Source organism: Passer domesticus, chromosome 6 (genome assembly GCF_036417665.1).
Source record: "Passer domesticus isolate bPasDom1 chromosome 6, bPasDom1.hap1, whole genome shotgun sequence".
In the NCBI taxonomy this organism is placed as follows: domain Eukaryota; kingdom Metazoa; phylum Chordata; class Aves; order Passeriformes; family Passeridae; genus Passer; species Passer domesticus.
The window spans coordinates 34,320,062-34,345,540 of NC_087479.1; the positions used below are offsets into that span (position 1 = coordinate 34,320,062).

General features: G+C 42.7%; 1 protein-coding gene across 6 annotated transcripts in view; it reads left to right on the forward strand.

Moving 5' to 3' along the window:
* SMOC1 (SPARC related modular calcium binding 1) overlaps positions 1-25,479 on the forward strand; it is a 163,623-nt gene that overhangs the window by 114,291 nt on the left and 23,853 nt on the right. For all 6 annotated transcript variants that reach the window (XM_064424381.1, XM_064424378.1, XM_064424377.1 and 3 more), the window contains 4 exons: positions 2,985-3,065; positions 19,037-19,229; positions 20,282-20,364; positions 24,096-24,201. In XM_064424381.1, the coding sequence (XP_064280451.1) occupies positions 2,985-3,065; positions 19,037-19,229; positions 20,282-20,364; positions 24,096-24,201 (463 nt within the window). The remainder of the gene's footprint in view (positions 1-2,984; positions 3,066-19,036; positions 19,230-20,281; positions 20,365-24,095; positions 24,202-25,479) is intronic.

The window sequence follows — 25,479 nt, forward strand, 5'->3', positions numbered from 1 at the left end:
GGTACCTTCCAGCTCAGGATATTTTGTGATTCTAAAGTACTGAGCAACCTGCTCTGTTCTTGAAGCTGACCCTGTCTGGAGCAGAAGATTGGACCAGACACCTCAGGATGTCATCCTGAACAATCCCTTGATCCTATCTGAGCAAACATGTTGTGATACTTCACTAGAAGACTCTCCCAGTGGCTTGGACAGGTCTTCCTCAGGAATGGCTTGTACTTGGTGTCTGACACAAATGACAGAAAAGGGCAAAACAGTTATCCTTTCGCCTGTCAGGTCTGAAATCTTCATAGATGTTCAAAGGCATTAAAGTTCAGATCACATTCCACTTCAGTGAATTTGAGAACTGATGGGTTCCTGTAAACCTGTGTATTCAAAGTCAGGCAGCCAGGGTGGAGCTGCTACCAGCATGAATGGACAATAACAATGTCGGGGTTTTTTTTGCATGTTTTGCCTTTTGTTGCCTACCTTCCATACACAAGGGGTTGACTTTTTTCAAAGGGCATTACATACACTCAGCTGCCCCTGAAATGTGTGATACCTCTTGGACTTCAGCAACTCTAAGATGAAGATTCACCTTTCCCATGTTTTCATCTACATTAGAGGATAATGAAAATTCACATTTCATGCATAAGTTCCCCTCCCACTCCCTACCATCTTCCCTGAGGGCATAACAGAGCAGTGCTAGAGATAATGTAAATCAGATAATTTAAACTCTCCCATCCAAGGTTTGAATCATAACACAGCCATCTCTCTAAAAATTATTTCATATTATTATAATGCAGATCTTAGAGATGTTTATAGTGAATCTTTTTTTAGGACAACATTCTCCTCTGCTGAAGATTGTTTTATTAATGTCCTTGGTATAGTTTTAAAATCTTATATTCCCTCCTGCACTTCTAGGCTTTGTTATTTTGTTTTCACCATCTATTTAGTTTCCATGTGCAAGATGTAATAATTTCCTAAAGATATCTTCTTTACACATCTCTTCTTTTTGGTAAACTTCGCCTCTTAATTCAGTGGGAAACTACTCTTTCCACAGATCTGTTGTTCAGAGGTGCCTGTAATCCAAAAAGAAGTCCGGGTTACCTGGATTGAAAATACACTTTTATGGTAGATTCCAAGGAATTAATTTCCTTTTCTTTATCTTTCTCTTTTTTTCACAGAATTCCTTTTTGTGCATCTTTCAGCCTCACTGTATTTCTAAAGGCCTTCATCATTCTTCAGCATCTTGTGACTTTGATTGTCCCTCATTTTTCAGCTGTAGACATACCTGGTCCATATGGTGCAGATTAAGAGCTAAATTTCATCCCAGATATAGGAGTTTAAACCTGTTTTGGGGAGAACTTCCTCAAATTAAACAGTAGGGAAGAGCTAGGAGGGAAAGAAACACAAAAGTAGAAATAGTCCATAAACCAAAGCATGTAGGCATATGTATTTATAGAAGCATATGATGGCTGAATGTTGATAAAATAGTGTAGTAAAGTGGCAGATAAGGCAATTTTTTGTATGTTAGCAGCAGTAAAAGTTTGTTTAACAGTGTTCAACCTACACTTCCTTGTGAAGAAAATGCCCTGAACACAATTACTATGATGCCTTCAGTCAGTGTGGCTGAAAATATTTATGGAGGAGAAATTAATTTTCTTTTTTTTCATGTTCTTGTAATTCATAATCAGTTTCTCTTTACTCAGCCATCTTCTCCCTTTGCTGAGCAGATCCATGTAAATGTCAACGAGGAAGCAGGAAAACTCATGTGAAAAGTTCTTAGAGGAAAACCTCAGGATGTACTATTTAAGTTGTGCTCTTGTGGAAACTGAACTTTTTTTCAGAAACTATCAGCCCTGAAAATGTCACATGGGGTGTCCATGGTAGCAAGTACTGCTTTGCTCAGTTCTAATCAAATGCTGAGGTTATGACATTTCTGTGGCTTAGGGCAGGTTCAGATATGTTTTGAAGTTGATTATAACACCTAAGAGGAGGTGCTCTAAGCACTTTTTTTTTTTCCACACATTTATGTTTGGATGTCTTGGTTAGTGCATCAGACATGCTTTTCTAACCAGAACCTATTTCTTTAATAGACTTGCTTTCAAGTCTTTCCAGAAATATCTTCATGTCTCTGCCTATTTATTTCGGATTTTGTTGTTGCTTGTTTCAGGGAACTTACTGTGGCCAGACTTTCTTGGGCCGTTAAAGCAATACTTAAGGTCTGGACTGACTTTTTAAAATCTGGATTTCTTTTGTTCTTGCACTTTTGGGGGAAACAGCATGTACTATAGCACCCAATGCAATGTTTGTGATCTCTGAGTCTTGAGGAAAAAGATTTTTTGAGAATTTAGGAAGTGGGGATTAGAGGGAGGAAAAAAAATGTTTTGCCAGCAGAGATATGCTTTCTGAAACAGGAAGGTAATGAGAGAACCTTGTGGAAGATTTACAGATGCTGGTTCATAAGAGTTGGAAGAGCTCACCAGGGGATGAACCTCTTTGAACAAAGATGATAGATCAGTCATGGAGTCATTGTAGCTGACATCTTGTTTTCTATGAAGAGAGACTGAGAGAGTTGAGGTTGTTTAGAAGACACCTTCTAGCACATTCCAGTCCCTGAAGCCAGCCTACAAGAGAGCTGGAGAGGGACTTTTTACAAGAGCATGTAGTGACAGGACAAGGGGGAACAGCTTTGAACTGAAAGGGAGTAGGTTTGGATTAGGTATGAGGAAAAAACTCTTTACTGTGAGGGTGGTGAGGCACTGGAACAGGTTGCCCAGAGAAGCTGTGGCTGCCCCATCATTGGAAGTGTTCAAGACCAGGTTGGATGGAACTTGGAGCAACCTGGGATATTGGAAGGTGTCCCTACCCATGCCAGGGGAGTGGGAATAAGAGTTCTTTAAGGTCCCTTCCAACCCAAACCATTCAGTGATTCTGAGTAACTATCATGTGTATTTTTACTAGTTGCTGCAGTTTCTTTAAGGCTGTTCTTTTTATTCTTTCAGAAATCACAGCACCCACCCTTTGGATTAAGCACTTGGTCATCAAAGATTCCAAAATGAACAACTCTAATATAAGGAATTCAGGTAATGTTCCATCTAAAAAAATTATTCTTTTAACTAGTCTGCAACTCCTCACATCTGTTCTTGTTTCATTCTCTTTGTTGTAGCTATCAAGCTGCTAGAGTTACTTGCAGCCCAGGCTATAATGTAATTTCAGATAAGATCCTTTTTTGTGGCCAAAGGGCCATAATCAGTGTGTGATGAAGGATGTTTGTTTCTACAAACCATTACTGGGGAATCTCTTAATTTCTTAATCTGTTAATTCATTTTAGTCATCTGTCATCTTTATTCTGTTTGCTGTTCAGCATGAATATATGAATTGAGGCATTTGGCTGAAAGATCTGGGCTGTCATTTTGGTCTAAGCAGTTGAAAAAATTACAAAAAGGGGCTTCTTTGCTAGTGAATTCAAGATTCTTCTCTGCAGGGGATATTTTTTGATAGAGAAATTAACAGATTATTTCACAACTAAAGGTGGTTTAATTGTGTGTGAGCCTAAGAAAACTGAGATTGTTTTGTGTGTAGTGGAGTGGATGGGGGAAGACTAAAGCCTAAAAAATAGCAAAGAAGAGATTATGAACATGAGTGGGAAAAGGGGAAGCAGGAGGACATGAAGTCAGAGTGCAAAATTTGAGATTGGAGATGCTGGTGAAATGGTGGAGTGGAGTCATTGAAATGAGAAGAAACTGGAGAATCTGAAGAGGAAGGTTAGGGATTCTTAGTAAGAATGATTTCTGTCTGATATTTTTACTGAGTGGGAGAAATTAAGAAATTCTTTAATAATATAAAATATAAGAATATAAAAGAACAAAATTGCTTTAAGAAGCCATGTGTTTACTTTAAGATTTGAATAGGAGATTCTACTATTGCTTATATTTTATGAAACATACATGCCTAGAACAGCTGTTGGAATAATTCCAGTCACCTAAACAGATAAATTGTGATATCTTGGAGTGCCTCATCATCTGGTATTTCTGGATTAACTAGAGAGTATTCATGACAGTTCCTTTAACCTTCCTCTGCCACTTCCAAGCTGCAGGGTGAAATCAGTGCTAGACTGGGTGAAACTCTCTTGCTGCAGAATGAAGAGCTCTTGGCAGGAGGACAGCCAGCATTGCCCAGACTACAGTTTTAACAAGTCTCTTGAGCTTCACCTCCCAGCTGTTTTTGTAGCAGGGTGGTCTGTGTAGGATCTGCCAGCGGGAGTCATCCAGAAGCTTCAGATGATGTGTGAGTATCAGCATCCTACTTTAAGGATGTCTTTCAGGGGAGAGCAAACGCAGCTTCTGTTTTTTGTCAGCTGCTGGGACTACCAGCATCTGGCAGTACATTCAAGGTGACAGTGTAATATTAAAATCCTTTGTAATGGTCCTACCTATCTTGGAGACCAGCTTTCCTTCTAATACAGAAAACCTCACAGCTGTAATAGAAAGAACAGTGAGTGCTAAGGGGTTGCAAAGGGACTTGGGAGCAGGAGGGTCTGTCTTTCACCGTTTCTTGGCCTGACAGAGCCAAAGTAGGCTGGCTTGCATGTTGTAAAGGCAATCACTTTGTTTAGTCAGGAAGCTGCCTGATGTGAACTGGAATTTTGTCCAGAAGGGTTCCTTGTGTGGCTTTGCTTTTGCTCACTTTTTTCAATTGTTTCTGATGTCAGTTCTGTTACTCAGACAAAATTGTTGTGAGTGCATGCTAGAAATGAAAAATAAATGATCTTGTGGAAAATTCAAGAGCTGTGTAAAAGGTGGTTTATACAGCAAGCTAAAAGGAGACATGTGGTTCATCTGACTCAGCCTTACTGATTGCTCTGATGCTCACTTGCTGTAAGGTCTTGTTAAAAGACTGGGTTGCCAACTTTTATCCCCAAATTTCCCCACTGGGCCGTACAGATACACAGCGATTTCAGTTTCTCACAAATTATTAAGAAATACTGCCTAGAGCTGTGGTTTAGGTGTTATAAAGTGTGGGCTACTTCACTCTTTTTTTTTTTTTTCAAATAGTGAAGCCTAGTCACCTTTTTTGGTATCTTTCATTCTTTTCATCCCTTGTAATATATGTTAAAGGCAATGTACAGTAGGTAGGATCAAACTCCAGAGAACTGGGGGGGGGGGTAATTATAATTTAGAATCATGTTTCTTCAAGTGTCTTCGAGTCTGTCTTGGCTGTAGATGATGAAACAGCTGTCATGAAATGGGCATGCAAAACTGGGGGATGTTTTTAACTGCCTTTGGCCCAACTTGAAATGCTAATGCTAAGCATATTTTCCATTTTTAAAATTTATTTTTAAAAGGTTAGGATAAGTTTTGCTAGCAGAAGATTTGGATTCTTCAGTTTATTGTTGCCTCAGCTGTATTGTCTATCCAAGCTTACAGTCTTGGAGCAGATACAGCCTTGTATGCTTTTGCAGCAGTTTAATGTTTTATCACTGAAATTGGAAGTGAGAAAAGAGTAAAGACCTGGTAGGTCGTCTAATCTACTGCCTTAGGGCTGGTGAATGTTTATACTGTAAGGAGAGCAGCATTTTCTACTGTACCAAAAATGCCTTAGATAATAAAAGATTTTATTTCTTCCCAAAGGAAATTGCTCTGCTGTCTGAATTCAATCTCAGATTTTTTTCTTTTTGTAATATCCAGCCTAACTCTTCTTTTACTTCCTATCCCTTGGAGTTAGTATAGTGAAATACTTAGCTCTGATCTCTCTTCTCCCTGTGGTGATTATATGGCCCTGTCCTTTTCAGGTACTGCTGTCAGAGGATGTGTGCTGTTCTCTAATCAGCACTGACACTGGACATCTTGGAAAGCAAGAACCATTGCTATGTCAGCCAAGAGGAGAATTTCAGAATTGCTATATGGAGTCAAATAGACTCTTTAATTCGCTGCCATTGTCTCTGGTCAGTGTTAGGTGAGCCACCCACCAGGCAGCTGAGCACTGCAGAGCTGGTGGCACCCCATGTAATATATGCTGCCTGTCTCCTGTGAGGACTGCATTTGAAATCTGAGTATTCCATCTTCTGTTTAGTGTTGACAAACAGAAGAGGTTCTTCTGAAACTGATCTCTTTTTTTTTTTTTTTTTTGGAGCACTTACATTTTGTTTGGCATGTGTAAATCCTAATTAAGCTAGGGATCAGGAAAAGCAGAATGACTCCAGCCTGGTGATTAGAGCACTTGACTGAGAATCTATATGTCTCCAGGCATTTTGCCAGTGAGTTTTTCTATGCTCAGTAAAAGAGCATTGCTAGGAGGGATTGCTAGTGCTGTTACTCCAGCCCACCCTAAAGAACTAAATGGCACCCTTTTCTCAGTAGGTTCAAACCTTCTCAGCCAGAGGCAGGAACCAAAATATGAACATCTGGGCTGTTGCACAGCAGAAAAGTTGTTTTTTCTACACTTAAAAACTACATTTTCTGTCTGTATGAATCCTGCAAGTCCCGAATTTTTCTTTTTGGGGCAAGTGAAAGGCCTAGATCAACACAATATTGTTGTGTCAACATGACAAAAATATTTTTTGCTGCTTCTCCCCTTTCCGAAACATGCACATGCACATGGATACCTTAAGCTAACTAAGACAGTTACCTAGCACTGCTCTCTGTGATGTTTTTAACACTGCCAGAGCAGGAGGTGTTTCATGTGGGGTTCTTGCAATGGCTATTCTCTAATCAGCATGGCTGGCAACTGTCTTTTCATTCTACTTTTACTGTTCCAGCCTCTTCCCCTCACCCCCAACCTATTTCAGCCTGAAACAGTCCAAGTGATTATTTTTTCTTAAGTTCTTAATCTAGGGAAGCATTTGATAATGTTTTCCTCTTCCAAGAAATCTAACGGCTGCATAGTTAGGAGCACCCCAGCTCCACTGAGGAATCCAGGGATTTTCCTCACTTCCAGAGTTGGGTTATCTCCAAATTCATTTGTGCTACTTACTGATTTGGTTTTAGTTAGCAAGAGTTTCCAGCCTGTATCCAGCTTACCGTGACAACCTTTAAGAAAACCACAGAATGATGTAATGAGCCCCTGCATGGAAAAATAAACAACTCTGGAGAAACCAGCAGTAGCAGCCTCAAGTAAATATTCTTCAGTCACTGGGGTTTTGAAAATGACGTTATTTGAAAGGAAGAATGAGTAATATATTAAGGTTAGCAGCTGAAGACAGGTTTCTCTGTGCTGTGCCTAGTTCAAAAAAAAAAAAAAAAAGAAAAGAAAAAACCCATAGCTGTTTGGTTCAAAATCTTGCTTGGTGAATGGGGACCAGTTCCATGTGGCCTGTTCTGTTCAGCTCTGGCACTCAGGCATCATGCTGGCATCTCATGATGGCATTCCAGTAATAGATCTTTCTCCTGTCAGGAGTTCTTAGTGGACAGAGTATAACTGAATGAGCTTTGAAAACAAGAATGGTGGCATTCACATTTCTTTTTCTTAATTGGGTCAACTTGAAGCCCAAAATTAAGGGCTTTTCAAAGGAGTGAACAACTTCATACCTGTATGTGTTTCTCCCTCCACCTGAAAGGGAGTCTCTTAATTCTTGAGTGCAGTTTGTCTCCAGAGATCTGCACAGTGAAGTGGGATATGATTATATCAAGTGTTATTACCAGGACCTGAGTTCTTTGGTTTGCCTGTGTTCCTTAAGGGGTCTTTTTTCCCACTTGCAGGAAAAAAAAAGATAAGAAAACATCCATGGCGGCACCCCCAAAAACATTCTCTCTAGTGCTCATTTTCCTGCATGCCTTTCTTACTGATCAGGAGTAGTAACTACCCCAAGGGCTAATGTACTCATGGGTATATTGCCTTATCTATATGGAGGCTTTCTGCAATCACATACATTAAAAAGGAGTCTGCTTGAGACCATATTGCCAATCCCTGTAGTTCCTCTTGATCAGGTGAGATGAACATGTAATGAGAAAGAGCTTGAGAAGGAGGCTCTTTTCAATAGTGGGATACCCCAAAAATAGCCAAGGTTAGACAAGAGTTTAATTTGTTATTATTAGAACTTTACTTTTCAGAAGTGAGGATAAACAGAAAGAGCTTGAATGCCTATGTTATTTTCTAGAGTGGGGAGACCTTGCACCTATCTGTTGAATATACAGTTATCTGGAGTTGGAGCAAATTTCTTTATGCGTTGGAAATGTGGAACACTGCAGAGAACAGGGAGCCACAGGTAGATTCAGATGAGTTTCTTAAAAAACAAAACAATGTTGTTAATGGGGGTAATTCCACACCTGTCTTTATCCTGCCTTCTCAGCCTTATTCCTTAGGTGTCTTGCCCTACTCTTGGTGGACAGCACTTTCCACCTTGTTATTTAAAGCCATGAGACCATGGACTTCTGCTTCTGCTGCTGCTTTTTCCCATTTTCCACTACTACTAAACTAGTTGTGTTAGTTTGAAACTGGCTGGCTTTCTCTCCATGCCAGTTTTGTTACTGTTACTGTCCAAATGTTAAATTCAGGATTGTAGGCTCTTCCCCCAGATGTGTGGCTGGTTAGTGTTAGTCAGGATACTGAGGAAAGGATATAGTTATTACTTTGACAGGAAAGTAGGTTGGTTTTAAAGGGGCTGTAGTCAGGAATAATTGTGCTTTAGGGACATCTGAATAAGATGTTATAGTGGCATTTGAATTGGAAAATTTTGGTGCCTATGGATGGCATTATAATGCTGACTGCAGTCCTCCTTGGTAGACATTTTTTGCTTCTGTCTCCTCTGGGCATAACACCTGGGATAAGTTAAAGGCTTTTGAATTTCTCCCTAGCTGAAAAGGAAAAAAGTGTCATTGATGGTCTCAAGAACAAGAGTCCATGAGAGGGAACCAGTGTGTCAGAAAGCTTTTGTCTTTTCTACTGTCCTCTTTTAATCCTTCTTGGTTCTTTTCCTGCATCTTGAGCCAGTACCTCCCAACACTGTGCTCCTCTAAGCTGTCAAAACTATTGGGCTAAAAGTCTGTGACTATTGTCCCATCTGCCACAACTATTTATCTTCAGACCTTTGCGTTAGTCCTCCCAGCCCTTCTTTTGGTGAGGATTTGTTTTGGTTTTGTTTTCAATTAATTTTAGCTTAGATTCTGGCTTGATACCAAATAAAGCAATTTCAAGAGAAGCTCCCGTTGAGTATGAAATGAAAACTTACTAATTCCATTACATTTTTACAACAAATATATATGTTCTTTGCTGAGTTCCTGTTTCCTTGCAAGCCAAAATGTGGTGTTTCTTCCTTACTTATTATCCCTCCCTTCCCTCTGGCTCCATCTGTGGTGCAGGCATCCTTTCCTGTCTTGGCTGCTGCTTGGGAGGCCGCTTTCTATTCTTCCCTTCTGGAAGTTCAGAGAAGGATGATATGTGTGATGCCCAAGGGTGATTCTCCCACAGTCTCAGGATGACAGGTGTGTGTGCTGAAGAAGGGAGTATGTAGGAGAGAGCAGAAGCAGGGGAAATGGAAGAATCTAGGACCAGGACCCTTCCCAGACAGCCAGCAAACAAAGTCATAAATAACATGCCATTGGGGACCAGTTAATCTGCTCTATGAAAAGGTGCAAAGTATACAAGTGGGAAAAATAACATTGTATAATAATCAGCATGCAACCATAGGTGTTAAACCATATGCAGCTAGGCAAATAAATGAAGCTCCCCCTGAGAGCTGTGCAATAAATCATTCCCAAAGAATTCAGTCACTCCCCCCTCCTTATCCCCCAAAGAAAGAAAATAAATTACTTTAGATGTGGAGTCATAACTACTACTCTGCAGCTGCCAGTTAAGGCCAGTGGACAAGGAGCAGTAGGAGAAGGGGCAAAGATATAAGAAGCTGGAGTAAAAGGGGAAATGAAAACAGCGCCGCTTTTAAAACCACTGGGGATTTGGTGGGGAAGGGAAAGCTCCAGCACCAGGCATTACCTGAACATACAGACACAAACTGAGAGTGGTCAACTCTGTGGAGTTTGTTTTGCTTTTTAGCAGAAGCCAGTTCAGATTGAAGGGGCTGCACTGATTTGCTGAAGCAATTTCTTAGCAGCACAGTGTCCTTGCTGTTTGTAATAGCAGCATGCAGCACAGGCTCGTTTGTGCATCTGCACTTCAGACAGCCATGTCAATGTATGCTGATACCTGCAGAAAGGCTGCACATATTGACTCACCTTCCCACCTCTCTTGAAACGTTCCTGTCAAATTCACCACATTTCTGAGCTACCACAATTAAGGATGAGTTGTTTCAAGGTAACTGCCATTACTAGCTCCTAGATAACCTCTGGAAAATGTTTAGACCTAGGTAGGCTTCTCCTGAAACCAAAAGCCCTGGTGGGGCTTGCAAGTGACAAGTGAAGGAAAAGAGACAAGTGAAGAAAAAAAGGGTTATAAACACAGGTCATTGTATCCCTATGAGCATCTGCTACCCACAGAGTTGTCCAAGAGGGCCATGAATATTGCCTAGTACAGCATAAGGCTGTGAAGGAGAAGAGCTGCATTCCAGAGCTTTGGAAAACCCTACCCCTCCATAGGGATGTCTGCTGGGCATTCATCTCATGGCACTGATGAGGTAGGAGCAGTTTCTCTGTGCCATGGCTGATGTCTGAATCCCATGTTACATCACTGAACTTCCAGAGCCTGGGTATTCTATGCGGAGAATTCTACAGTTGACTCTAGGTAGATATCCAAAAGTGACTGCTACCTTCCTGTCAGAGGCAATTCCCTCTGCCTCCTTGTAAAGTGCAAAATACTACAGAAAATAGTGCTCTGTCACTGCATGAAAAGGCTCATCACACTATAAACCTTTCTTGCCTTCTGTTCCTCACTGTAGTAGCATTAAACATAATGTTTCTGTAGGTAGAAAGACCAATCTGAACGACTTTTTACCTCCCTGTGGCAGTTTTCAAAGACTTTCTGTTTGGTGTCCTATAATTGCAGAGTAACAATACTGTAAAAATAGTGTGCTTGTGTACTCTAGCTGGAAGAGTTAGGCAAGTTCTCCAATAATTGCTGTACTAGTTGTTCCAAGGACTATTAAAAACAGGTGTGGAAGTGAAAAGAGTTCCCCAATAATGCTAAGGCTCCAGTGGAAACACCTACTTTTTTGTTTTATTGAACAGAATTCCTCAGTGTGGAAAGAGTGCAGTGAAAAAGGAGTATAGGGAAAATGAATGTGTTCAGAGACAGGTGGCTTATGTCAAAGCTAGGTACGCCACAAGCTCACAGTGCTTAGAAACTATGTGAAATGGAAAAGAGGCATTAGAGAAGAAAAAACACAGACTGTGGAGCTTTGTCTCAAAATGACAAGGGCAGTGTCTAAGGTTGAAAGTTTTTTTATACTGCTGAGGAACCATCCTGATGTCAAGAAGTGAAGAGGCTGCATTTTGATGCCAGATTTTCTCTGTTCAGACTATGGAAACTGTTTTCACTGTGAAGGTGCTGCACAGGTACAGCTGTGATAAAGGGTGTGGAAGCCAGATGCATTAGAGGGGATCAGACCCCAAAATTTGGAAACTTAAACCAGATGAAATATCTTCAAGATTTTAGTCTGCATTAGAACAAAAGGTTGCCTCAATCATTGAGGATCTGCTGGAGCTTCTCAGCCTGCATGAGGTGAGCAAAAATGACCTGAAGACATTCATGTGGTTTTCTCTCTTTGTTTTAACACAGGGTTATATCCAAATAATAGCAGCTCTGACACACTTAATCTGTTCATAATCTGGCAACAGAGATCCCACTGCCTCTCCAATGAGTGAACAGTTAATCACTAGGGCTTTTTTATATCAAACCTAAATCTCCTTTCTCCAAGTAAGCAGTCTGCTACTTGAACTACCCATGGGGAAGGAAAAAAAATTATCTGTGGCTATCTTTTTTTTTTTTTCTTATAGAACAGCTTTCATGTCTCAGAAGACTGAATGTCATCCCTAGACTAAACAAATTGAATTCTTTTAGCCTTTTCTCATAGATCATGTTTCGTAGACCTTTGCCTGTTCCCCTTGCTCTCTCATGCCCTCTTGCCACACAATCCTCCTGTCCCTCAGTGTGCAGTGCCCAGTGCTTGTACACAGGGCTGATTTAACAGATTACCAGTACTTAGTGCCCGTTCCTTATGTGAAGTCCCCATCATTACATTCCATGGCTGGATTTACCTGTTTTCATTCTTTTTGTTGTTGTTTGCAATGTCATGACTTTTTTTGTGCAGACTCTTTTTGTGGTCTTCCTAAGCTGCTGACCATTTTTTCCGAGTCTCGCTGTCTCGCCAGTAATTTCCTCCCCATGTGCTGGATTTCTCCTTGCTGGTTGTTATGGTTTGTACTTGTAAGTTGTGATTACACTGATTCAAAACCGTTTATCAATGTGACTTTGAATTCTTTCCTGAAGTTCAGTCTGTAAATTGGATGCTCTGTTCCATTGGCCAGAGTGGTCATTTAATTTGATACGAGTCTTATGGTAGCTTTCAAAATATAGAACTTCTGAGACCTCTTGTCTTGGAGAGCATCTTTTTCTTAACCTGCTGTGTTAGGTAGCTATCTCGTAGTAATTGTATGTAGCTTGCATTTTCCTCATTTGGTTATGGGAACAACACAACTTAAAATATGCTCTAATGAACCAGAATTCATTCAGAGCTGTAATGCGTTGTATATGAACATGAAAATATTGTCAGTTTTTTCCAGGATGATGTACCACAGCCATAAAAAAAGCATTGCTCTTTTTCTGCCATCCTTCAGCTAGTGTGGCTATAGCTCTAGGTTGGCTAGGACTGTGTGACTGACTGCTTGTGAGATGGGATGTTATAAAAAGTCCAAGGCCTGCCTGGAAAGCAGTTCTGTTAGAATTGCAAGGACAGGTAGCTTTCAATGGACAGGTTTCAAGATGTGCAAGTGTGGATCTTTATTCCTGTGTGAGTTGGGAACCCTGTGGAACATAGTCTTTTCTTGGCTGGGCAGGGCACAATGCCCACAGGTTCTGCAAAAGGAGCATAAATTGTGCATCAGAAAGTCCCTCACTAAGTTTGCTGTAATTCATGACATGGTGCTTCCTTCAGCCAGTCCTCCTCATTGCAAGCTAGAGGGTCGATATTGAATAGGCTTCTCATCATATAACAGTGGTGGGAATGCAGTGCAGCCTTATCTCCTAGAGCAGAAGGAAAATGGCAGGGGAAGGATTTGTTCCTGGATAGCTGAAGTTTAATGAGCCACTTGGAATAATGCATTTTTGAATATTATAACCCACCTGTTAAACCTTTGCATTGTTCAGCACTGGAACATGTAGTACTATCTGCTTCCTCTGTAGCCTATGCCTTGAGAAATGAAATTGAGTACCAAGGTAAAGCAAAGGCTGCTCAACTGGTACAGTATGGGAACACCTGCAAGGTTTGTTTTTCTTTTTACCTTCACGTTAGCCAGAAAACTCTGGAGGGACCATGATCCCAGACAGAACAGGGTGGAGTGGCTATCAGTACTGATGACTAACAGAGGTGTGGAGAGATTTATGCTATCCCCATGAGCCGTATTTGCTCAGCTGTTATTGTGCTCCCAGTAAACACAGAAGGGGTTGTTTCTCTCTCTCCACCCACAGCCCTGCTCAGGGGACAGGCAATAAGGGCCTATTTACTGCATTGCTTTGCTAGTCCTGCCAGCACTTGTGCATGTCTGTACTTAAGGCTTTTCAAATGCTCTTTCCCCTCCGAGGAGGGAAGGATGCAGGTTTGGGTTGCTGAGGTAACCTGTGCTGAACTTGCTTTCTGCCCACAGCTTTTGTAAGCTCCGTACTGGGATGAGGTACCTGTTCTCCTGGAGTGGACCTGGGTCCTGTTCACATTAGAGCTTCCTTAGACAATGTAAAAGCAGCTTGAAGCTGATGTGAAATAAGCTATGGTAAAATAACCAGTTCAAAGCTCTTGCTGTCTGCCACAGCAGTGTAAAGACACATAAGAAATTGACCCTGTCTGAATTAAGCTCCTCTGGGAGACAGGCAAACACTTTTCCTCATTGAAAGGAGAACTGAGGGACAAAGACACTTAGTCCTCATGTTTGGGTTGGCACAGGAGGTCAATAGGAACTTGGCACTAGATATCCATGCTGCTCCCCTTTGTTCTATGCTGCACTAATGTCTCACTGAGAGGAAAGTTGGGAGTTGAACAAAAAAATTTGGGGGAGATGTGTTTGAGGGGTTTTTTAAATGGTTTTTTGAAATGAGGTCCCTGTTGCAGCACTAACAATGGGGATTGGTCAAGAATTCTTCTTCTAAAAGACCTTTTCCTCCCCTTGTGATGAATGCTTGTTCATTAAAACTAAAGCTTTTTGTGGGAATTCCATGGGAAAAGTTTTGCTGGTCCAGACAGAATTTCTGGTCAAAAGAAATGAGGGAGAGAGAGAGAGAAAGAGAAGGAAATCTGCCCTGCCTGGTACAGCCTGTAGCTCTGGGGTTAGGCTGTTCACATGGGTTCATTTGGGCTGGGCAGAAGCATAGAGGGAGGTTAGACCCTCTCTCTTTTGCCTGATTTGGAAGAATGAATCCTGTCTCTTAAGGGTGTAGGAATCTCTCCAAGGTGGTTGGTTTTGGTGCCACAGTCTCCATCTTCTTTTTATGAGAAAATATTTGGGTGCAGAAGACCAAAGTTCAAAAAATAATCTGCTGTAGTTGGATGGCAGATGTTCCCTGTTGTCCCACCATAATCACCCACAGCATCTTCACAGCCCTGGTGAATGATGCTCGGTGCCTTGGCTTTGGTGGCAATGAGAGTTGTTCCATGTCAGGAGAGCAGCTGGGGAAGGCTGCCTCATCCCCAGTGGCTTCACATAGCCCTGCAAGGTGAGCATGAGATCTGTTAAGCACAAGCCTTTGGCTAGATGCTACTAGACACCCTCTCTTCTCAGCTTTGTGGGGTAAACAAGCACCCCATCTCTTTAATAACCATACAGTTTATTACACAGTCAGACAAGTCCCTTACTTTGTCCATAATTTTGATCTTTATTGTGCAGGCATTAAATGTATGTTTGAATGTGTGTACTTAAGGGACCAGGAATGAGAGACCTTTTCATTTATCTGGCCAAGTATTCCTCAGAAGGCCATTACTAGGGCAAAATTGTTGCATAAATAATGTGCAACTGCAGATGTCCAAGCCCTGTTTTCCTGCCATAGCTCATGGCTTCAGAGACACTACTTTAAAAATATGTTTTAATGAGTGGTCGAAGCAGTCAAGAGCAAGAAGGAACAGTTAGCATTTTAGAGCTGAGCAGTTGAGGTAAAATGGATATTTCTGCCAATGATTCTTCTCTTTGTGTATTAATACATTCCCTATTCATTTTTTTTTCTGTAATTTGTTTTTTTTTTAATCTAGGTTTGCTGTCTCACAAAGGTTTCACTCCCCAGCAGCAGCAAGTTGGCAAGTGTTATTTGGTTTCTTTGCTGATGGTCAAGTCAAAGCAAAGATGGCAGAAGACAGTGGAATGAGACAGCACCTTTAAAATAAATTATTAAATGGGTATAATATTATTATTTTTTCTAGGAAGACTGTGTCCCACTGACTTGCTGTCTTAAATGTTCTTTCTCTAAGAAAAGTTTAGTTTAGGCAAAGAAGGAAAACCTTTCTTTCTCTGCCTGCAACTCCCATTAACAAGGAATAGGCTTTTAAGTACCCTGCATGTATAATAAATATATGCTGGTTTCTAAGATGACAGCTTAATTTCATAGCTGGCATTAAACTTTCTAGCTTTGCCATAGGCTTTCTCTATTCTCCATTAACCTGGCCTTGGCAACAACAGCAAAGTTTCCAGTAAGCAGTTTGACTGGAACAGGAGGACTTCAGTGTCCTGGAGCTGGGATAACATTTGATGAGCCCTTTGTTACCCATGAGACAATCTTTCAGGGTGACACTGCATGCAGTTCATGCCAAGTCCCAGACTAGGGAAGCTGATGGTGTGGATTTTCCAGCTGATTTTGCTGGCTTTTGAATACCCAACTGTTAATATGAATGTTTATTTTTTAAGGGAATTAAGTGCTGTTAGAGTGGTAGCCTGGAGGAAAGAGTCTCTTCGGGAACTAGTGCTAGTTAATACATTCTGCTTAGCAGACAGATGTCACTGAAGGAAATTTCCACAAGGCTGTTGTCAGAGTCAATGTGTTTGCTATTCTGATCTCCTCGAGCTCAGGGAAGGCTTGGTGGATCTGGAAGGGGTTCAGAGAAGGACTGTGCCATGTAGGACTCTCAATCGTGTAAATGACATGAAGTAGAGATCTGTAAAGCAGGGAGGAACTTCCACAGCAGCTACTTCTAGATGTACATTAGAACTGAGTAAAGTATGATCCCTGATGCTTCAGCTGTACCACTGTCATTGCTAGTGATGGGCTACTGAATGCTGGTGACAGAGTCTGCATCATTACATCTGTCTGATAATAACTGAACAAAGCCTCTAAGATTTGTTTCACTCAGCCTTTAAGCAGCAACAACTACCAGTTAGTTATGTATTCTGGTAGTAAATGTGACTATTCAGTTCCCACAAATTTCTGTTAATATGTGCAGAGAATTTTTTCCATTTTTTAATACCATAGCACAGATGTGTAAATATGTAGATTTATTCTGTGTAATTTGCATACCTAACTGCAAATGTGTGTAAAATAACATACTAATTTATTAAAGAAATGTATTATTTTTTCTCTTTATTTCAATAAAAGTGGCTTATTTCTTTGTTCTAGCACATACTTTATTTTTTTCAGAGTAATTTTACTGAGAGTTTTGCAAGACTCAAAGGACTTGAGAAATCTTGGTTTGACTTTGTGCACTCGGGAAGCTTTTGGGATTTAGATAGAAAAATTCCTGGAATGTAGTTCTGTTTAGCAGAAGTTTTTCTTCCTTTTACTTGTAATATAATGATGATAGAGAATTTTGCCCCTGCTTTTTTGCTTCCCCCAAGCTGCCTGAGTGATTTGCCTCACCTGATGGCCAGGAGGTGAATTGCTGTCAGCAGACTGTGGGTAAGTGGGGCACTTTGATGTCAGTGGTTTGTTAGGGATCTGGCAGGCCTCTGGCTCAGTGACTTCTCTGTCCATGTACATCTTGGGAACAGTCTTCTTTTTCTTTTTTTCTTTTTTTTTCTTTTTTTTCTTTTTCTTTTTTTCACAGATGTGAAATCTGTCAGCAAAGTGAACTCAGCTTAAATATCAGCTGAGGCTTGGGTTCCCTTTCAATTTTGTTGACTTTATCCCTTCCTGCTCCTGCCTGGTCAAGTTTCTCTCTGCTTGAGTCAGACTTACCAACACTTAATTCTGTGTTTGTATTGTATGGATTTGTATGTGGCAAAGTTCAGGTGCCCTTCACATTCCCAGCCCTTGACAGTGATCTGAAATGCTGAGGAGAGTGAGACTTTTTGGGGTCTCTAAGACTCTTTCAGATGCTACAGTTCAATTAGAAACCATTAAAAATGTTTCTGGTTCCCAGACATGCTCTACTCAGGTGATGCTGTGCAGACCTGCTGGAGTTTCATGTGTGTGCTGTTACCAAGCTGTAAATTGACACCCTTTCTGTTCCCCAAATATGGAACAAAACTTATTCTCTCCACAGTGTAATTTATCACCAAAATACAAGATATAACTAATGGCAGGCAAAATAGAAGGAACCTCTGCACATGTTAGTGGTGTGCTAAGCCAGTCACAGGAGCAGGATGCTGAGGTTATGCCATGTCTGTTGGCTGATGATGCAAATATCTACAGATTTGGGGTGAACCTGTGGTGTCATTGCTGGTCAGTTGGAGCATTTGATGTATCGAAGGCTTGAGGTGGCTCTTGGCAAGGAATGACAGGTCTTGTGACATATTTGTAAAAATAAAATTAAAACTACAGCAAACTGCAGGGGAGAGGAAGGCTAGGGAAGAAGAGGACAGCTGTTTTTCCTGCTTGTTTTTCATCACTCTCCTAAGGACAAAAGTTAGGAGTTAGATTGTTGTCTTTTGTTACCCTAGACTTGGATGTGTTTTCAGCTGTCTTGATTGCTTTCTTTTCCTCAGTGTGATACTTTCAGGTGTTTACAAAGTTGAAATAATTTTTCTGCTTGTCAAAAGGCCAGAATACCTGAAGAGTTATAATTGAGAATTTCTGGCAGTTGAGCCAAATAAGTCCTATCATTGTGCAGGTGTTCTGTGCTTCTCTTCCCCCTTAGATGGCTGGTCCATGTGAGAGGCAGCAGCCTGGCACTGTCCCTGCACCCTACACTCCTTTGTGGGCAGTGTTTGGGCTCTGTGTGCCAGGCTGGCTGCAGAAGCTGCTTCTGAGCTTCTTCCCGTTCTTTGGTGCATGCCACTACTGTTCTCTTTGACAGTGTCTTTGGAAATAGCTTTTCCAGTGTGATAGGTTCTTAAGGCACAGGGCCTTACCTGCTGCTCAGTAGACAGCAGTGTTGGGTGCCCCATGTTTGCCAGGTGAGGACAGCAGTGGAGAGTGCTGGAGAGGTGATGGCAGTGGGGGTCGAGTGGGATATCCCATTCTGTTCCCTGCTGAGGTGTGTGCAGATGCTGTCTGCCCTGGATAAAGCTGTGTTAAAACATAACCTGCTCCTCTTGGGATCATGTTGGAGAGGTGGTATTGAGGGGGAGGAGTGTTTTGCAGTCTGGAGAAAGAGACGGAGGGGCAGGGCAGGGTGTTTGTGTCCTTTGTTTAACTGGAAAATACAAGTCACAGTTGAGGATCTCTCAGCTTGCGAAAACAATCTGGGAAATGCTTACCTCATGGCTGCATTAATAGTGAATTATTTTTACCTGACAGTTCATTTCCAAAACCCAAGTGATCAAGAAGAGTTTTTTCTGTTGTTTCTGGCATCTTGAGCACCTGACAGTCAATGTCTTTAGTCCATAATCCTGTTGTGTCACAGCTACATGTAGGAGAAAGTTCTGAGCCCAGAAGTCCCTCAGTCCCTGTGAGGATGTAGACATACTGACATTTGATGAGAAGGAAACAGACACAAATGGCTCCTGATGTGAAGGATACCCACACCCCGCTGACCTGAGCAACATGATCTTGATTTGATTCTTTTTCCACCCTCTCCACCCTCCCTTCTGTCTTCCAGAAAAAGTTCACTCCTGTGACCAGGAGAGGCAGAGCGCCTTGGAGGAGGCCAGGCAGAACCCCCGGGAGGGGATCGTCATCCCCGAGTGCGCTCCTGGAGGACTTTACAAACCAGTGCAATGCCACCAGTCGACTGGGTACTGCTGGTGTGTCCTGGTGGACACGGGACGTCCCCTGCCTGGTACTTCCACACGGTGAGAGCTACAGGCAGGCCTGGGAAGGTGCCTGGCTGCAGAAGATGAGATGTAAAAAATACTACTGCAATATGAAACCAGTTGCTCACTCTAGAGCAGTCAGCTCTACACTGCTTTCCCTAGAGCAAGCAATGCTGTATGTGATGTTCCCTGTTGAGTGTTACTATGCAGCTCCCTCTCTGTAGGAGTTGGTTGATATTAACTACTGTCCATACTTTTCCCAGGCCTTTTCTCTGTGTTAAGTATTCATGCAAAGCTGCCTTTTTTTCTTCTGGCTTGCTTTTATGAAGTAGAAGGAATGGGGGCTTTGCTTAAGGGTACAGATTATGGGCACAAGCAGTGAAAAGACAAGTGTCTTTGTTGCATTATCATCTGCTTTATATTTCCATGCTGCAGCCACTTGAATCCTGACCAGTAGGGAATTAGAAGACTGCTTGCTGTGCATGGGTAGATTTTAAACCAGAGATAATTTTTTTTTTTTCATTCACTCTCTACCTTGAAACTACCTAAGGAATCTTTTCTCACTTGGAGTTTGGAAATAAATTGTGGGTCTGGAAAGTTGTAAAAACAGGCGAGTAAGAGCTGGGACTTAAACTTGGCTAGATATAGTGATTCTGCAAAGCATGGACAGCTTTGAAAAAAAATTCCAGCCTATGCCCACAAGAATTGGAAGAGGGCCCTGTGCTGTTTTTGAGTTTCAGTTGATAGCTGGTCCTGGACTTCAAAGTAAGTTCTTCTCTCTCTTTCCACTTCTGCTGCTGTTGCTGACTGTCCATAAACAGTCAGATGCATGAGAGTTGTATTTCTTCTGGAGGTTTATTGGTTTCCCCTGCAGTGAGCAGACAAGGCACAAGTCATTGACATGAGATTAGCTCAGCTGGTCAAAGCATAGTGCTAATGATGGTGTGGTTGTGGATTTGATCTCTGTATTGGCCACTCACTCAAGAGCTGGACTCAATGATCCTTGCTGGTCCCTTCCAGCTCAGAATAGTCTGTGATTAGTCACTGTGTGATGTTACATAGTTTAGCTTCTGCTGTTCTCCTTTTTTCAGGTATGAGACCCCAGTGTGTGAAAGTGATGCCAGATCGAAGAGCACAGAGATTGATGATCCCTTCAAGGACAGAGAACTTCCAGGTTAGAGGACCAAGATCCTGTCTCTGCCTTCTTACCTTGTCTCACCTTGGGCCTCTTAAGAGGCCAAGAATATTGTTGAGGAGATAGGGGATTTTCCTCGTAGTGCATGCTTTACCATGGGGTTTATTCTGTGGGTTTTTTAAGATCAGTTTCAACAGTGAACTGGAAAGGCTGGCTCTGTCTTGGGTGTGTTTATTGCCTCTCTGCCCTTTGAAAACATTTCTGGGATTAGAATTTTCTGCAGAGAAACCAGGATGCCTGGAGATATCCTGGGGGAAGAATAAGATCAACACTGAATGTTCCTTAAAGCCTGACCAGGACAAGATCCTTTCTGTTTAGCAGGGCTTTTCAGCAGCTTGATGCTCCCTGAGTCACAGAAGAGGACAAAACAGCCAATTGTCAGTGGACTGATTTGCATGGACCAGGCAGGACAACCCTCATGGTGTGCTAAGGTCCCTTACCTAATGGTGGCTTCTCACTTAGCTGGACTTTATTCCTCCTTTTCTGCCTGGGATATGTTTTATTTCCTACTGCTCCTTGTTTTATATTCTGTTTTTCCCTCTTCACAGAGTGGCAAGCATAATTTGCTATTTGCCTACCTTTTTTCTGCTAGGAACATGTGCTGGGCATTGGTGTCAGCATAGCTCTTAAAAATGCTATCCCACCTGCCTGTGCTCTGTGTTTTCCTTCTGGCTTCCTTCTAAGGAGCAGAGTGAGGGGCCTTCACTGACAGGTCAACCATTGCTGTCCTGGGTGGGGGCTGCACAAGCTACAGTGGATCCCTCTGCACCATGAGGGTGTGGTGGACACCACTAATTCTGCAGAAATAGCTGGTGACTCTGGATCAGCATAACGTTCTATGGGGAGCATAAAGTGAGTTGTTCCTGAGCTGGTTAGCAAAGGAAATGAGATTTGTTCCAGATCCACTTTGTGTGTCTCCTAATTGTGGTCCTGCTGGCTGCTGACTTCAGACCCTAGACCTTTCTGCTTAGCAGCTCTGCCCTCAGCAGGACTCTCTTCTATGCAGCTCCTCATTTTCACGAGTCATGTAGGATTTTTCCTATTGCCTCCCTTTCACATTCAAAGGAAATCAACCAACTGGTTCAAATATTATGTTGGGGGGCAGGGGGAGGGAAGCCGGCTAAATGGATTACATTAAGGCTCATTTCTGTAGGAAATCACACTAAAATGGAATAACCTTACATCCTTAATTCCATATCCCCACTCCCATTACTTTACCATCTATCCTTGCACTTCTTCCCTGCCTCTACAGAAATACTCTGCAGAAATCCTTTGCACTTTGACTTTTTCTTTGAGACTCTATTTCTGATCTCAAGAAGACAGATTGGTTTTGTTTCCCTTCTCCTTTCCCTCTCCACTGAAGCCAGACAAGGGGACAGGAACTGCTCAATGCAGAAGAGGACATGGGATGCTCTGTAGCTTAGCAGTCTGGTCCCAATATCAAAATCAAGGAGAACTTCCCTCTCAGTTCAATCCAGTTTTCTGTACCTGTGTAAACTTCAAGCTCTGTTTGGCTGCACTGGTTGGTATGATTGTTGTCCAGAGATGTTTTGAGTGCCCCATCCCTGGAAGTGCTCAAGGCTGGATTGGATGGGATCCTGAGCAACCTGATCTAGTGAATGGCATCCCTGCCCCTAGCAGGAGGGTTGAAGCTAGATGATCTTTAAGGTCCCTTTTAACCCTAGCCACATTCCATGATTCTGTGACTCCTATCACTGAAAATACCCCTATGCAGAGGTGGGAGACAGAGGATCTGATCCTGGTTTGTCTGCCTGAGAAATGCTGTGCTGCATGAACTTCTTATGCAATCTTGAGGTTTGTTTGATTAGCTGCTCTTGTATGCAAAAATTTACTGATGAGCCAGAACTGCAGGGGGTGAGAGAGAATGTTTCTTTTTTTTTTTCCCTGCTCTCATTTCTTAGCAGGATTGAATGTCAAGAAAACTTCCTGCTTTAATTTGAGACAGACTGCATCATTTGCACTCAGTTCAGTCAGGGGGACCCCTTACTTTATTCCTCTTGTAGAGGTTTGCCCATTCTTTAGACTCTCAGTGCTGCAGGCAGTGTGCTTCTTGGCCTTTGTGAAGAGACCCTGCAGAGGCCCAGGTGGGAAAGACATAAGTTCAGATCCTTGCACACCTACACATACTTTCTTCACAACCCGTCATGGCTGTGGCCAAAAGTAAAAAAGAAAGAAGGAAGGAAAATGTTGCTTATACATAGCAAATGGCAAACTGCTAATTCCTGCAGATGGTAGATGCTGGGAGCCCAGGGAGATGACTTCTAGCAAATAGTTCTTCAGCCTTTTCATTACCTCAACAAAAAGCTCCTTTAAGTGAGTGGTCTACTCTGGCTGCAATAGCAGCTTACCCATTACAATGCTGACATTTTCTGGAGCATATGCCAAATGACTGCTGAGGGGTGTGCATGTGTGCAGTGTACGTAATACAGAGACGGGCTAGGGACTGTTGGTTAGCCACTGCAGAGGACAGAGCCTGTAATACTGCAAAGGAGGGACTTTTGTTAGATCAGTTTGCAAGCTGCTTTCAGCTGTCAAGGGATTACAGTAAGTTTCCGGTGCTCTGTTTGTGGTACATGTTCTTCTTTGCTTGTTCAGGAAAAGCAGAAAGTGTTGACGTTGCTCTATGTTGCTGTGGGAGGCTGTTTGCTGACCTCTGCTGACCTAATTAGCTGAATAATTGATAGTGCATGGTGCTTTGGGGGGTTTGGGGAAAGAGGTGAGGGATATGGTGATGCTTTCTCTGTCACATCAAGAGAAGACAACTGGATGGCAGGTGATGGGTTTTGAACAACAGTTTTGACAATAGTGTGTTGAAGTTAAGCACTCCTGTTCTTGGTTCCTTGTTCCTTATCGTGTTCCAGACTATAAGAGTTGTCACAGTGTTCATAGGGTAGTAAATGAAGCTTACTTTAAGCAACAAGGAAACACCATAGATTGCCTTTTAAAGGTGAAGAGATGGAGAGTTTCACTGCAACAGGCTGCCACTGTTTAGGATAGAAGGCTCTGTCAGTCTGTGGTTATGATGATGGGGAAATAGACAGCCTCAGCACTAAGTAATGGAAATGGTTACCAAGCTCATCTTCAACCCACTTTGTCCTGCTTAAGCCAGCAGTGACTGGAGGTGACTACCACATACCAGCTCAGTTTGACGTATTTCCTATGTAGAATGGTCATGCAAAGAATGAGTTATTGTGGTAGGTGCTGGCAGGCAGTGCTTTCTGTGCCTGAAGAGGAGAGTGCAAGCAGCAGACCTTGCCTTGTGCTCTGGGATACTTTAATCTGTCAATTAGGGCCTCAGAACAGCCACATTTGCCTCAGAAGATGATCCAGGAGGTAATGAATTGTTTTGTAAACTTCTCTGCAAGTGTCACCATGGGAACTCGCGTCTGCCAGGCACTTCCAGCGCATCCCTGCGGTTTTGCTGGTAGAGAGCTGGGTGAGACCGTAAAGCTAACCACACAGTCTTCCTGCCAGATATTGTTGATTACCCTGCATGTGCCTGGACAAAAGCTGCAGGACAAATTGCCACACAGAGAAACCCACTGAGGAATTCTGCCTTTCCTTAGGGACTGTGTTGATGGTTGTTGCTGTCTTAAAAACAAAGGCGGTTCTGACTGATCCTTGCTGAATTGGGGTAGGAGACTAAGCCTATGTGTTGGTGCATTAAACCTCCTGTTTTCTTTCTGCAGGCTGCCCAGAAGGGAAGAAAGTTGAATTTATTACCAGCTTACTTGATGCTCTGACTACGGACATGGTACAGGCTATTAACTCAGCAGCACCTACTGGGGGTGGGAGGTGAGTCCAGAAAGCATGGCTGAATGCCACCCAGGTGGCTGCAGAGCTCTGGGTGCCCCTGAGGTGGGGGCAGGTGGGAAAGGTGTTGCTCTGACTGATTCGGGTTCCTCTGGGTTGCTGGGAGAGGATCTGAGGCTGCTTTGTCCTGTCATCTAGCTCTGCTTGCCTCCTCCTGCCCCTCCTCCCTGGCAGCTGCTCCACCATAAAGGTTAGTATAGCCCATTTGAAGTGTGAAATGAGAGCACAGTGGGAGGAAGTGGCTTGTTCTTTTGTCCCTTGGTGCATGAAAAGACCTAATAAAATGCAAATGGATTGAAGGAGACCGTGTGGCCTAGTGGCTACCACAGGGAGTGAAGAATGTGAACCAAATTCTTGGCAGGACCAGCGCTGTGGCTTTGCTGAGAGGCTGCAGCCAGCCTGCCGATGAGGAGAGGAGCTGTTTTTCATGGCCCTCCCCTCTGACCAGCTGTCACCCCTTTTGGAAGGAGCAACAGGTCAGGCCTGTTACAAGAGGTGGGCAGAAGTCTGTGTTCCTGGGGAACTGGAGGAAAGTTGAGGCTGTGTCTCCCCCTCCTGCTTGATAACAGCAGATCCCTGCAGCGCTGCCTCGGGACAGGCATTGTGAAGGAACTGTGGTGGATTTAAAAAGTGCCACACTGCCCACACTGCCTCAGCTAGGCAAGGCTCCTGTGGGTCTGGATTTGCCTGACTATAAAAGGAGTCAGTGCTGGGGCAGCTTGCAGGGATGGCACAATGACTGATGTGCCCAGGGTCTGGAGATGGAAGTGCCTCTGCACAAATGTTACTGCTGTGGGTATTCCTCCAATGTGTTGACAGTAATGTTGATCCCCTGCTTTCCTCTTTCATAATGGAGAAGGAATCAGTGCCATCTTTTATCTACTCAAGACTATTCAAGGTCCTGGCTGGCATGGCTGTGTCCCTTGGCTTCAGTATGGACTAAAACTGAATTCATATGGTTTTAGGGTTCACATTCAGACCTTACAAATCAGGCCAGTGACTTGTATGTGTGCCTGCGTGCTGAATATTCTGTAACCCGCTGAATTAGTGCTGTATGCCTAACATGTCTGTATTCATATAAACAGGATGAAAAATGCCCCAAGGATGGGAAATACATCGTTCTCGCCCAGACTTAGGCATTCCAATGTCAATTCTGTCTAATTTGCATGGTTCAAATGCACCGGGTAGGGGTAGTAAGAAGCCCTGGAGAGTATTTGATATTTATTTGGCATCTTTGGCACTGGGACTGAAACACAGCCA